Source organism: Tenrec ecaudatus, chromosome 2 (assembly GCF_050624435.1).
Source record: "Tenrec ecaudatus isolate mTenEca1 chromosome 2, mTenEca1.hap1, whole genome shotgun sequence".
Taxonomy (NCBI): domain Eukaryota; kingdom Metazoa; phylum Chordata; class Mammalia; order Afrosoricida; family Tenrecidae; genus Tenrec; species Tenrec ecaudatus.
Genome location: NC_134531.1, coordinates 122208667 through 122223692, shown reverse-complemented (window position 1 = coordinate 122223692; position 15026 = coordinate 122208667). Strand labels below are relative to the sequence as shown.

General features: G+C 38.9%; 1 protein-coding gene across 2 annotated transcripts in view; it reads right to left on the bottom strand.

The window, feature by feature from the left end:
• The window catches only part of DMXL1 (Dmx like 1), a 159502-nt gene that overhangs the window by 46541 nt on the left and 97935 nt on the right, over positions 1-15026 (bottom strand). For both annotated transcript variants that reach the window (XM_075541421.1, XM_075541420.1), the window contains exons 29-30: positions 8223-8386; positions 3153-3283 (exon numbers count right to left, since the gene is read on the bottom strand). In XM_075541421.1, the coding sequence (XP_075397536.1) occupies positions 3153-3283; positions 8223-8386 (295 nt within the window). The remainder of the gene's footprint in view (positions 1-3152; positions 3284-8222; positions 8387-15026) is intronic.

Genomic DNA, 15026 nt, shown 5'->3' with positions numbered 1-15026 from the left:
CCAGGGTGGATGATACCTTCAGGATCAGGGGTGTGAGGGGCGATACTGAGAGAGTAGAGGGTGAGTGGGTTGGAAAGGGGGAACCGATTACAAGGATCTACATGTGACCTCCTCCCTGGGGGACAGACAACAGAGAAGGGGGTGAAGGAAGATGCCGGATAGGGCAAGATATGACAAATAATAATCTATAAATTATCAAGGGCTCATGAGGGAGGGGGGTGCGGGGAGGGAGGGGAAAAAAAAGAGGACCTGATGCAAAGGGCTTAAGTGGAGAGCAAATGCTTTGAAAATGATTAGGGCAAAGAATGTATGGATTTGCTTGATACAATTGATGTATGTATATGTATGGGTTGTGATAAGAGTTGTATGAGCCCCTAATAAAATGTTATATATATATATACATATATATATATATATACCTTTCAAATGCATACAGTATATCAAACAGGTGAGAAAATATCTCATAATTCAGGAATAGGAATAATTCAGACTGCATTTGAGCTGGGAGTGTACAGTTTGTATGTTTGTTACATAATATGTAAACAGATATTTGGTGGTATATATCATTCTTTTTGTTAAAATAAATTAGGTAATCATTTACTGAGACAATTTTCAATTTAAAAACTTTAAAATTTCAGTTTGGAAATTAAAGGTATGTAAAATAAATTTAAATAAACTTTGAATTGTATAACTTAAGAGATAACCAGGTTATACTATCATTGTTTGGTCTACATGTTGGGGCATAAACACCTGGATCTATCAGACGTACAGTGCACAGATACACTTCTATAATAATAGGATTCTATAACACATGTTAGGAAACCTATTGTCTCTCAGCTACTATAATTGTGAGCACTTTCCAACATAAATTCTTATCTTCTTAAAATCACCTTTCTATCACTTGTATAATATGGCCATATTATACAAGTGGCACATGTGATGTGGATAGAATATATACATAATTTTTTTAAATCCCTAGTTTTGGAAAATGAGGATAATACCAAGATTTCAAACTTGGGTTAGGGGTAAAATGGTGGTGTCATCAATAAATTGAAAAAAGTTTGAGAGAAGGTTTCACTGAATAAAAGGATTACTTAACAATAAAAAGTATTTCCAATCTTCAAGAATAACTCCAATGATGTTAAGTTAATATTTTATATATAAGTCCATGGTTCCTTAAACATCACACAATCCTCTATTTTCTGTAGAATGAATTTTGAGAATCCCATGGAACTGAGATTACGTAAATTATTTTGTGAGTCTATGAATTTAGTAGGTTCATAAAGAGATAGTCTATGCACACTCTCACCCTGAATTCAAGAACTCTGCTGTAATTATATTTGAATGCCATGAATTATCTGTAGAGACTAAATATGTGACTTTACCTTTCTTCATAGAGTTTTTGTGCATAAAATGATGAAATTGCAAATGATTTCTTTTAATCTCTATCGTGTAAGGCATTGACACTGTTCATGTTTCCTAAATTTTGTAGTTAGATATTCTGTACAAATAAAGAACAAAATCTTCCAAACTACATGGAAAACATTGAGAATAAAAGCTGAATTCAGAGTATATATAAAAGTTCCATTAATAAAGTGTACTCTGGGAGATCCTTATATATGCTGTATGTTGTGCACCAGGTAAGCGTGGAGATACCAGTCACACTGTAAAACCAGTCCCTTAAGTTCTGTTGTCTTCGTGCTAATTATGTTTAAGAAATACTACATCTTCAAATTACTTTCTAAATGTGTCCTAATGTACACTGAAGTGTATTTGTAGAGATATGGCATCTTTTTAAAGTTAGTCCTTATTTACTGATATCTTACCCCCCCCGCTTCCTTTCCTTTTTTTTTCCTTATGAAATACTTTTATTGGGGGCTCTTACATCCCTTATCAAAATCCACACATTCATCCAGTGTGTCAATCACATTTGCACATATGCTGCCATCATCATTTTCAAAGCATTTTCTTCCCACTTGAGCCCCTGATACCAGCTCCCCATTTCTTCCCCTGCCCTCCCTCCCGAACCTTAATAAATTATAGATTATTATTTCCATATCTTACATCATCCTTCATTGCCCCTCACCAACTTTTCTGTTGTTTGTCCCCCTGGGAGGGAGTTATATGTTGCTCCTTGTGATAGAGATTTCCCCTTCCTCCCCTAATCCTCCTGATATCTCTACTCTCATTGCTGGCCCTGAGGGGTTTATCTATCCTGGATTCCCTACGTTGCGGGCTCTTATCTGTAACAGAGTGCATGTTCTGGTCTAATCCGATCTGTAAGGTAAAATTGAGGTCATTATAGTGTGGGGGAAGGAAGCACCAAAGAACTAGAGCAAAGTTGTGTGTTTCATCAGTGGTATACTGCATCCTGACTGACCCATCTCTTCCCTGTCACCCCTCTGTGAGGGATATACAAATGTCTATAGATGAGCATTGGGTCTCCACTCCATGATCCCCATCCCAATTCACAGTATGATTTTGTTGAGTCTTCGCTACTTGATACATGACCCCATCGACCCTCATGATCACACAGGCTGGTTGTGCTTCTTCCATGTGGGCTTTGTTGATTCTCAGCTAGCTGGCCACTTGTTTATCATCAAGCCTGTAAGACCCCAGATGCTATATCTTTTGATAGCCGGGCACCATCAGTTTTTTTCACCACATTTGCTTATGCAGCCATTTTGTGTTCAGCGGTTGTGTCGCGAAAGTGAACACCACAGAATATCAGGCTATTAGAACAAAGTTTTCTTGTGTTGAGGGAGTACTTGAGTTGAGGCCCAATGTCTATCTGTAACCTTAATTCTTAATATAACTTACTGATATCTTAAAGTACTAGTGTTCTCCTGAAAAGACATAATTGGATTTTCTAAGCTAAAACAATGGTGCTTATCTTAAGGAGCAAATGGCATAAAATAATCTCATAGCACAATCTGTGAGGAAGAACACAAGTGATAGACTACTTAGATAATCAAAATGTAACAGCGATTACTTAAAAGGAAACGAACTTAGCATATTTCACTAAAAAAAGTAGTTTAACTTAGAACGTTAAAACTAATAAAGCTATTAATTGCACATGCATTGTTTTTTAAAGTATTATATATATATAAACAATGATAAAATATTTCCTTTAAGACATTTAAATTCCATACCTATATGAGTTTGAGTTTGAATGCTCTTGGAGATGGAAATCTGATGATAAAGTATCATCATCATCGTCATCACTTTCAAGACTCTCCTCTGAATCATATTCTGCTCTACTTTGGGAAGGGGGTAGAAACGGCTAAAATGAAAAATAAATAAATTACAGGTGTATAGCAAAAATATCTGATTTAGTCCATTCAAGTATATTAATAATAAAGCAATTCATCCTATTTATATTTATGTTTCCTATAATAGATTATTTTTATGGTTAGTCAATTACTCTGTCCTTTATTCAACCACACATCAAAAAGTCATTAAGCACTCACAATATGCCAAGGAGAATATATGATCTTAGGAATTTTACAAAGGATAAAGATGGACCTTACATTTTAGTGGAAATGATGAGTAACTGGATATAAGTAACTAAATATAAGACATATTAAGTCTGATAAGAGCTAGTTGAGTCATGGGTCACGAAATGTCTCTTTGAAATGTGGCATTTCCAGACTCAATCCAGGGATAAATATGGCACCCAAATAAAAGGAAGGGAAAAGAAAAAGACACGGGAAACAGGGGAACAGGGCATTAACCCACCCAAGTGGAACGTGTTGTTTATATCTCCACAGGGGAGGGAGAGATAGACCAGACTTCACACCTGTGTGCCAAGACATGACTGCAACATACTGGCATGAAGCAGGGAATCAATAGAGGTCAGCGACACCAGCCCAATCCCTACTTGTAGACAGTCCCTCCTCCCGCAGAAGAATTCACTTCAGCGGGCAGCACTGAGCTACAGCTCAGGGAAAGGGACATGTTGGATCAGAGAACACAGGATCAAATGAAGAGGGAGGGAGAGAGTGTGGAACCCATCCTGTCCCACCAAGCAGAGCAGCTAATGCAGAGAGGACCACAGGGCTGGCCCCATCGTGAGACATGCTGTCCCTCACTGACCCATCGCACTATGAGGAGCAACACTGGAGGCACAGTGTGGGAACTGTGCCTGATCTGACCCCACCACACCGATGTGAAATGCTAAGGGCGTGCAACAGAGTGGTAAGGTGAGCAAAGCAATGAAGTCCCTTGGGAATACCAAAAATAGACAGGGAATGGCACCCATCAGAGTGGACTGGAAAACACTCTTAAAGGTTAACAAACAGACATGAAGCTATTTATAGGCTTTTCTTTTTTGTTGTTGGATTTGTGTTGTTGTTTTGTTTTTTGTTTGGTTTTGCTCTCTTATTTTTCTGATTATTGTCTCTGCAATGTCTACCTAAACAAGATAGGAAGAATAAACAATCTGGAAGCAAAAACAACAGGACCAGCAGTCCTGGAGAGAGAAAGGGAGCAGGGGGAAAGGAAGTAGGCGTTAAAAACTCCAAGGACAGGGAACAAAAAGTGATCTAAAATTGATGGCAAGGAGGGTGTAGGATGCCTGGTAGGGCTTGATCAAGGGCAAAGTAACAGAGAAATTACTGAAACCCGAATGAAGGCCCAACTTGACAGTGGGACAAGAGGAAAGTAAAATGAAATAGAGGAAAGCACTAGGAGGCAAATGGGCATTTACAGAGGTCTAAAACTAGGCATGCACATATGTAAATATATTTATATATAATGATAAGGAAATAGATCTATGTACATATATTTATATGTTAATCATTAAGATAGCAGACAGACATTGGGCCTCTACTCAAGTATTCCCTCAGTACTTATACTCCCTGCTAGAACACTTTGTACTAATAACCTGTCATTTCGTGATGCTCAGCTTCCTGACCTGATCGCTGAAGACATAATGGGTGCATAAGCAAATGTGAAGAAAGCTATCAAAATGTGGTGTCCAACTATCAAAAGATATAGTATCTGAGTCTTAAAGGCTTGAAGACAAACAAGTGGCCATCTAGGTGAGAAGCAACAAAGCCCACATGGAAAAAGCACACTAGCCTGTGTGATCATGAAGTGTTGATTGATGGGATCAAGTATCAGGTATCAAAGACCCAGAACAAAAAAATCATATCAATGTTAATGAGGGGGGGTGCAGAGTGGAGACCCAAAGTCCATCTGTAGACAATTGGACATCCCCTTACAGAAGGGTCACAAGGAAGAGATGAGCCAGTCAGGGTGCAGTATAGCAATGATGAAACATACAACTTTCCTCTAGTTTTTTAATGCTTCCTTCTCCCACTATTATGGCCAAATTCTACCTTACAAATCCAGCTAGAGTAGAGCATGTACATGGGTACAGATAGAACTGGAAACACAGAGAAACCAGGACAGTTAAGCCCCTTGGGACTAATAATGAGAGTAGCAATGCCAGGAGGGTAAGAGTAGGGTAGAGGGAAAAAAAGGGAGCTGATCACAATGATCAACATATAACCCCGTCCCTAGGGATCGGACAATAGAAAAGTAGGTGAAGGGAGAAATAAGTCAGTGTAAGACATGAAGAAATAATAATAATTTATAAATTATCAAGAGTTCATGAGGAAGGATAGGAGAGGGAGGCAAAAACAAACCACACACACACACACAAAAACGAGGAGCTGATACCATGGGCTCAAGTAGAAAGAAAATGTTCTGAAAATGATGATGGCAACAAATGTACAAATGTGATTGACACAATGGATTTAAGCATTGATTGCGATAAAAGCTGTACAAGCCACCAATAAAATGATTTTTTCATGAAGGAGGGAGAGGGGGAAGGAGGGGGAAATGAGCAGCTGATACTAAGGGCTCAGGTGGAAGGCAAGTGTTTTGAGAATGATGATGGCAACAAATGTACATATGTGCTTGACACAACCGATGTATGTATGGATTGTGAAGGGAATTGTATGAGCCCCCAATAAAATGATTTTTTTAAATGATTTTTTCAAGTGGCATTTATGTAGAAAAAGACTTACAGGGCAAACATGAATAATCCATATAAGAAGAGGGAAGAAAACACATGTGGATAGTGAAAATAAGATTAAGAAAAGTTCTAAAGTGAAAAGAAATTGGTGTAAACAGTTGGACTCAAATCTAAGCAAGAGGAGAAAAGTTGAAGATAATGGCATAAGACAGTGCCTTGTGGATCATGGTGAGGCATGTAATGGAATTCTTCTAATTTGTTTTAGGTAAAAGATAAGATTTCAGGTTTACAGTTTACCAATATTCCTGTGGCCACTCTGAGGTGACAGAAAAATCAAATGCTAAGAATGAAAATGAAGAAATGAACTAAGACCAGAAATGGCAGCCTAGACACAGGTGTTAGTGATAGACAGGAATAACAGAATAAAGGTAGGTTTTGAAGAGCGCATTGGCAAAATTTACTTACAGATTTGGGGAGTAAGGTTAAGTGAGAAAAGAAATAATGATTTCTGAATTGTGAGTTCAAGCAACTCTAATGATGAGTAATATGTCATTTACTAAAATGCAAAGATTTGGGGGTGAGATGAAGATCTGGGGGAATATAAATCCAAAAGCTGGAATGTGAATGAGACCACGATTTAGAAATGTTACATAAACGAATGACAAAAATGAGCTCTATGTACTGGCTCTGGGTTGTTTTATTTCTTCATGGAAAACCGAGGCCTCTTAATTTAAAAGGCATTCCAGCACCAAACTCAAATTTACACACAGCTGATGGGTTTACACAGAGTGCAAATAAGCTAAATTTTAGCTACTTAGAACCTCCCTACTTCACAGCTCCAAAACACCCATGCTGTGGTTGCTAGTTGCCATTGAGACTGCTCTGACGCACGGCAACCCTACGTACGACATAATGAAAGAGACCCTGCTAGCCCTGACCCTCACAGCCACCGCTGTGGCTGGGAGCCCTTCTTCAGCCACTGTACCAAACCACCTGCTTGGTAGTCTTTGTTTTTTTCACTGATGTTCTGCTTTTGCAAGCATGACACCCTTCTCTGGGGATTTGTCTCTCCTGTGCAGGTGAGTCGGAGTCTTGTCACCTTGCTTCTAAGGAGCACTGTGCCCGCACTTCTTCCAAAACAGCTTTGTTTATTCTTCTGGCAATCTACGGCATATTCAGTATTTTTCACCAGCACCCAATGTGTGCTATATCTGGAGTCTCTTAACCGAAAGCAATGTCAGCATTCCAGTCAGCCATTTCTTCTACAATTCCATCTTATGTTAGATTTGAAATTCACTTCCAGTGTTTTATTTTTTATTCCATTTTTTTAAACTGGGTTTGGTTTATTTTATTTTTTTCTATTTTCATTTTTGCTGGCTATTTTCTTTTTGGGATTATCTAATTTTATAAAATGTAATATGGGTTTATCACTAGGAGACAAGGAGTAAAGATAACTACATACTTTATGGTTAATGTGTAATCCGGTGATGTACAATCACCACTGCCATTCTACCTTGACAGAAGTGCCACTATAGCACCTGTTACTTAGGTAGTGAATTGAAGACTGGAGAAAGCTAGCAGGAAAGGTTTTACTCCGTGGAGTTTTGCTGTCATCCCTGCTATTAGTTGCTGTTGAGTAGATTCTGTCTGACTTATGGTGACTCTGTATGCAAAGTAAAATGGATACATGCGGTGTAAAAGACTGTGACCCTGCAGACACAGATTGCCAGACCAGTCCTTGCAGGTGTCTTTGAGACAGTTTGAATAGCCAACCTTTTGACAAATAGCTGGTTGTTTTAAGTTTTTGCTCCATTCAGGGGCTCTTTTATACGCTACTTACATTTAACATAGAAACTGAAATGTTGTTGGGGGAGGGGACTGGGGTTATTCACCTGTACAGCAGTAAAGTAAATGTGTATTGGCAAAGAAAGGACCGCCAGAGATAACAAAAAGGAATGAAAGAGTATACATGACCAGGATACTTTAACTTCTGCACTCTGGATTCCTTCAACTGCTATGAAGTACACCAACATTAGATTTAATCAAGCTAACCATTTGTTTAAATTGTGAAATTCTTCATTTCTCAAAGAACTGCTTGAAAAACTGGTTTGAAATATGGTAAAAAATATTTCATGATCTATTTTCTTTTAATGCAATCTGATTAAAAGTAGAAAATTTCTAAATAAGAATCAAATAAATATTTGGAAATGCCAAAAGTTACACTCAGCACATGCATTACCTTGGCTATGAAATAGTCCCAGATACTGAGCTCAGGTGGGATGAACTTCTCTTTCACTGCTAGTGACTCCTGGATGACTGGTGGGGAAGCAGTTTCTCTGCAAGACATTTTTGATGGCCTAAATGGTTTGTTCTGTTTTTCTCCTTCTTCCACTAACGAGGAAACTAACAACAACAAGATAAAGTATTATAAATTTAAATACTATTTTCATGGGACATATTATATCTGCCTTTATGAAAGATCTATAGTTAACTATAAATTGAATATATAAGAAGAATGTGACTCCTATTATGAAAGCATGAAGTAAGTAAATAGAGAAAGTAGAGGAAAAACATCCCTGTACATATAACAATTTCTTCTTTTATATCAACTTGTCCCTCACTTCCTGAATGCTGACTTACCCATTATGTATTTAGTTAGCATACTAATGAAATATTTCCCTAAAAATCAGTCTAGAAGATAGCTAGGAAAATGTTCTACATTTGTTTTAAAAAATATGTACTATGGATGTTGAGGTTAATTAAAAAGCAACAACTCACTTATGAGATTCTTCAGTGATTCCTTGGCCTTTTTTATATCAAACTATATTTTTCATTAGGTAATATTTTAAAAATTCAAGCACCATACCCACTTAATTAAGCTGATTCATTCTTTTGGAAATGCCACTAAGATGCTATTTTCTGGTCAATGGAATTATAAATAAGAGAGAGAATATGAAAACACTTAGTAGCTCTTCAGTATTTTCTTAGAAAACAGCTAACAAATTTTGTATAAGTTATACACAAAGTCATAAGATCATCATTTGGAAATTAAAGGTTTTATCATAGACATTGTCAAATAGAAAAGCAAACAGCTTTATACAGGAAGGCAGACCAATATCTTCCAGTAATCGTTACACAGAAAATTTACTTACCTTCTAAAGGAATGCAAATATTTGTGCTTTAGTATAATTTTGTTTTATCATTTAAAGCTGTTCAGCATGCACATGCATTATATCACGCTTCCAGTCAAGCTCAGTTTAACTTATTTTTTATATGAAAAATTTAATTTTAACAAAACCTAATATTCATATTCAAAGTGTTACTATTGCTTTGTCCTTTTAAATGACTTTGAAAGGAATGGTCAGATAAAATGTTCATTCATTCTAGTTCTTATTAACATTTAAAAAGTCTCCAACTTATCTGCTACATATATTGGTGGGGAGGAAGACATTTCATGGAAAAACTCCATTAGCCTCTTCATAGTTACACACAACCTAAAACTTGAAATTAGTGGTTTCATCCAGTGAAATATACATTTACCTTTCAAAAATCAATATTTTAAGTTTAAGAAATGTATCACCTTATTTTAATATTATTCTTTTACTTCTTTTGTTCTTAGATTACTATAGCTTAGAGGCATAGAGAACCTCCAAGAAAACTTACTTGTAATCCTGGACTAATGGATTTTGAACAAATTATTCTACAGTTAAAAATAGAGTTTTAAAAGCCAAATATAAGAAGGTTTTCAAAAACAGGAAATATTTGAATATGCAGTCTGTGAATTCAGACATATGATATGAGGTTAAAAAAAATCAATGATATTGAGGGGAACATGTTTACAATATATAAACCTAAGGCAGGAAACATAAAATTATGTATCAACATTTTTTGTTTGCAATTCATCCAACAGGTAAGAGATAGCCTCTTTTAAAATATGGTGGTGGCAAACAGATATTCAGGTGCAGAAAAATGAAACAGGATCCACACCTGACACCATACACAAAAAAGTAGCTCAAAATGGATCAAAGACCTAAATGCTAAACCTAAACCTATAAAGGACTGGAAGATAACATAGGGACAAAGCTACAGGTTCCACTTTATGGCACAAATACAAATTTCAATTTCTGAAATTGTAGAGGTCACAAAATATAGTAAAAAGTATTCTAAGAAAATAAAAAGATATATTTTGCTGTGCAGCATGTAATAAAAAGCAAATATGGATTTCTAACTGTTAACAGGAAATAAGAGTAATTTAAAAATTACTATTCCTTAGCCTATTTTGAACTTTAAAAATTAACCTTAGCAAAAATATTAGGAGCTGATACCAAGGGCTCAAGTAGAAAAAAAATGTTTTGAAAATGATGATGGCTTAAGTGGAGAGCAAATGCTTTGAGAATGATTGGGGCGGGGAATGTATGGATGTGCTTTATACAATTGATGTATGTATATGTACGGATTGTGATAAGAGTTGTATGAGTCCCTAATAAAATGTAAAAAAAGAAAAGGAAAAAAAGAAAATGATGATGGCAACAAATGTAAAGATGTGCCTGACATAATGCATGTTATAAATGGATTGTGATAAGGATGAATGATTTAAAAAAATTAATCTTAGCAGGAAAATAATTTTAAAATGCACATGCACAACACACCTATACTAGTTTTATTAATAAGAAACAGTCTTTATTAAGAATACATACAATGGAGTACTACACATCCCTAAAAAGCAGTGATGTTTAAGAAAGCTGATAGTGTCCAGCTATCAAAATATATCGTGTCTGGGGTCTTAAAGGCTTGAAGGTAAACAAGCAGCTATCTAGCTCAGAAGCAACAAAGCCCACATAGAAGAAGCACACCAGCCTTTGTAATCACGAGGTGCCGAAGGGATCAGGTATTGGGCATCAAAGAACAAAAAGATCCTATCATTGTGAATAAGGGGGAGTGTGGACTGGAGACCCAAAACCCATCTGTAGGCAATTGGACATCCCCTTATGGAAGGGTCATGGGGAGGAGATGAGCCAGTCAGAGTGCAGTGTAGCAATGATGAAACATACAACTTTCCTCTAGTTCCTAAATACTTCCCTGCTCCACTATCATGATCCCAATTCTACTTTACATATCTGGCTAGACCAGAGAATGTAGAGTGGTACAGATAGGAACTAGAAACACAGGGAATCCAGGGCGGATGATCCCTTCAGGACCAGTGGTGAGAGTGGCGATACCGTGAGGGTGAAGGGAGGATGGGGTGGAAAGGGGGAACCGACTTTAAGGATCTACATATAACCTCCTCCATAGGGCTAGACAACAGAAAGTGGGTGAAGGGAGACGTCGGACAGAGTTAAGATATGAAAAATAATAATTTACAAGTTATCAAGGGTTCATGAGGGAGGGGGGAGCGGGGTAGAGAGGAGAAAATAAGGAGCTGATGCCAGGGGCTTAAGTGGAGAGCAAATGCTTTGAGAATGATGAGGGCAATGAATGTACAAATGTGCTTTACACAATTGATGTATGTATGGATTGTGATAAGAGTTGTATGAGCCCCTAATAAAATGATTTAAAAAAACAACAACAGCCCCACCCCCCAATAAAGCAGTGATGAACGCATGAAGCACATTGCTTCATGGGAAGAACTGGAGAAAATGATACTAGGTGAAGTAAGGCAATCACAAAAGGACAAGTACAACCTGAGTCTGCTGAAGTAAGCTTAAAAAAATGCAAAAGGGGCATAGGGGAAAAGCTACTGTACACAAACATTCCTAGGGTGAGGTCTAGGTAGTATGGCAGGGGCCAGAACAAATTCAGGGGTACATATGGTAGCCAACTAAAAAGGAGAGGGGAAAAAAAAAGACATGGGTAGTGGGGGAACAGGGCACTAACCCACCTAAGAAAAGGTATTGTTTATATCTCCATAGGGAAAGATAGACCAGACTTCAACCCGGTGCTCTAAGATGTGAATGCAACATCCTGGCACAAAGCAGAGAACCAATAGCGAGGTCTGAGGGACCAGCCCAAATCCTAATTACGTGGACAGCTGCCTCTGCCCTAAGAAGAATTTACTTTAGAGGACAGCACTGAAGCGATAGCTCAGGGAGAGGGACAATTCTGATCAGAGCACACAGGAGCAGATGAAGGGGAAGGAAGAGAGAGTGGCGCATACCCTGGCCCACTAAACCTTGAGGATGATATTCCTGGCTCAGAGCCGCCAATGCATATAGAGTACCATAGGGCCGACCCCACTATGACACATGACATCCCTCACTGACCATAACCCTAATGAGGACAGCACTGGAGACAAAGAGCGGGAACTGTACCAGATCTGACCCCACCACACCGAGACAAAACACTAAAGGTGTGCAACAGAATAGCAGGGGAGCAGAGCAAGGAAATCTGAGGGAATATCAAAAATAGACTTTGGGGCCAGGGCATGGCACCCCATCAGACTCGACTGGAACACACTCCTAAAGGTCAACAAACAGACCTTGAACTATTTATAGGGGTTTTTTTGGTCATTTTTTTGCTGTTGTTGTTTTGTTTTCTTTTGTTGCTCTGTCTTGTTTTTTTGTGCATATTTTAATCTCTGCAGGTCTGTCTATCTAGGTAAGATAGGTGGGATAAACAATCTGGACAGAAAAAAACAGCACTGATGGTTCAGGGGCGGGGGACATAGGGGAGGGAGTGGTAGGGGAAAGGAAGTGGTGCTACAAACCCAGGGACAAGGGAACAAGTGTTCCAAAATCGATGGCAAGGTGGGTGTAGGAGGACTGGTAGGGTTTGATCAAGGGAAATGTAACACAGGAGTTACTGAAACCCAAATGAAGGCTGAGCATGATAGTGGGGACAAGAGGAAAGTAAAAGGAAATAGAGGAAGGAACCAGGAGGCAAAGGGCATTTATGGAGATCTAAATACAGGCATGTACATATGTAAATATATTTTTATATGAGATTGGGGAAATAGACTTTTGATCATATATTTATAGGTTTAGTATTAAGGGTAGCAGAGGGATATTGGGCCTCTACTCAAGTACTCCCTCAATGCTAGAACACACTGTCCTATTAAACTAGCATTCCATGATGCTCACCTTCCCTACACGATTGTTGAAGACAAAGCGAGTCAGTGCATAAGCAAATGTGGTGAAGAAAGCTGATGGTGCCTGGCTATCAAAAGACAGCATCTGGGGTCTTAAAGGATTGAAGATAAACAAGCAGCCAACTAGCTTAGAAGCAACAAAACCCACATGGAAGAAGCACACCAGCCTGCGTGATCACGAGGTGTCAATGGGATCAGGCATCTGGCATAAAAGAACAAAAAAAATAGTATCGTCAAAGGGCATTTATGAAGGTCTAGACAAAGACATGTACATGCAAATATATATATGAGGATGGGGAAATAGATCTATGTGTCTATATTTATAGGTTAAGTATTAAGGTGGCGGAAGGACGTTGGGCCTCTACTCAAACACTCCCTCAATGCATGAATATTTTCTTTTATTAAATTGGAACTCTATGATGCTCACTCTCCAGACACAACTGCTGAAGCCAAAGTGGGTGAACAAGTAAACGTGGTGAAGAAAGCTCATGGTGCCCGGCTATCAAAAGAGATAGTGACTGGGGTCTTAAAGGCTTGAAGATAAACAAGCGGCCATCTAGCTCAGAAGCAACAAAGCCCACATGGAAGAACACACCAGCCTGTGTGATCGAGTGGTCCCAATGGGATCAGTTATCAGGCATCAAAGAACAAAAAATCTTATCATTGGTGCACACCTCCATGATAGGATCGCTGAAGACAAACGGGTGCATAAGCAAATGTGGCAAAGAAAACTGACGGTGCCTGTCTATAAAAAGAGATAGTGTCTGGGGTCTTAAAGGCTTGAAGGTGAACAAGAGGCCATCTAGCTCAGAAGCAAAAAAAGCCCACATGGAAGAAGCACACCGGCCAGTGCGATCACGTGGTGCCAAAGGGACCAGGTATAAGGCATCACGCAAAAAAAAAAAAAAAAGATATATGTATGTGTATATATATATATGTGTGTGTGTGTGTGTGTATATATACCATATTGAATGAAGGGGGAAGTGCAGAGTGGAGACCCAAGGCCCATTTGTCGGCCACTGGAGATCCCCTCATAGAGGGGTTTAGGAGAGGAGATGGGTCAGTCAGGGTGCGATGTAGCACCGATGAAGAACACAGCTTTCCCCCAGATCCTGGATGCTTCCTCCCCCCAACTACCATGATCCGAATTCTACCTTGCAGGGCTGGATAGGGCAGAGGTTGTACACTGGTGAATATGGGGGCTGGAGGCACAGGGAATCCAGGGTGGATGATACCTTCAGGACCAAGGGTGTGAGGGCGATGCTGGGAGAGTGGAGGGTGAGTGGGTTGGAAAGGGGGAACTGATTACAAGGATCCACATGTGACCTCTTCCCTGGGAGAGGGACAGCAGAGAAGGGGGGGAAGGGAGACTCGGGATAGGGCAAGATATGACAAAATAACAATGTATAAATTACCAAGGGCATATTAGGGAGAGGGAAGCGGGGAGGGAGGGGAAAAAAAAAGAGGACCTGAGGCAAAGGGCTTAAGTGGAGAACATATGCTTTGCGAATGATTGGGGCAGGGAATGTGCGGATGTGCTTTATACAATTGATGTATGTATATGGATGGATTGTGATAAGAGTTGTATGAGGCCCTAATAAAATGTTAAAAAAAATAGTATCATTGTGAATGAGGGGGAATGTGGAGTGGAGACCCAAAGCCCATCTGTAGGCAACTGGACATTCCTTTACAGAAGAGTTGCAAGGAGCAAACGAGCCAATGAGGGTGCAGTATAGCACCAATAAAACATACAACTTCCCACTAGTTCTTTACTGCTTCCTCCTCCCCACTATCATGATCCCAATTCTACATTACAAATTTGGCTAGACCAGAGGACATACACTGATACAGATAATAACTGGAAACGGAATCCAGGAAACCCCTCAGGAACAATGACAGTAGTGATACCAGGAGGGGAAGGGGAATGTGGGGTAAAAAGGGGGGAACCGATCACAAGGA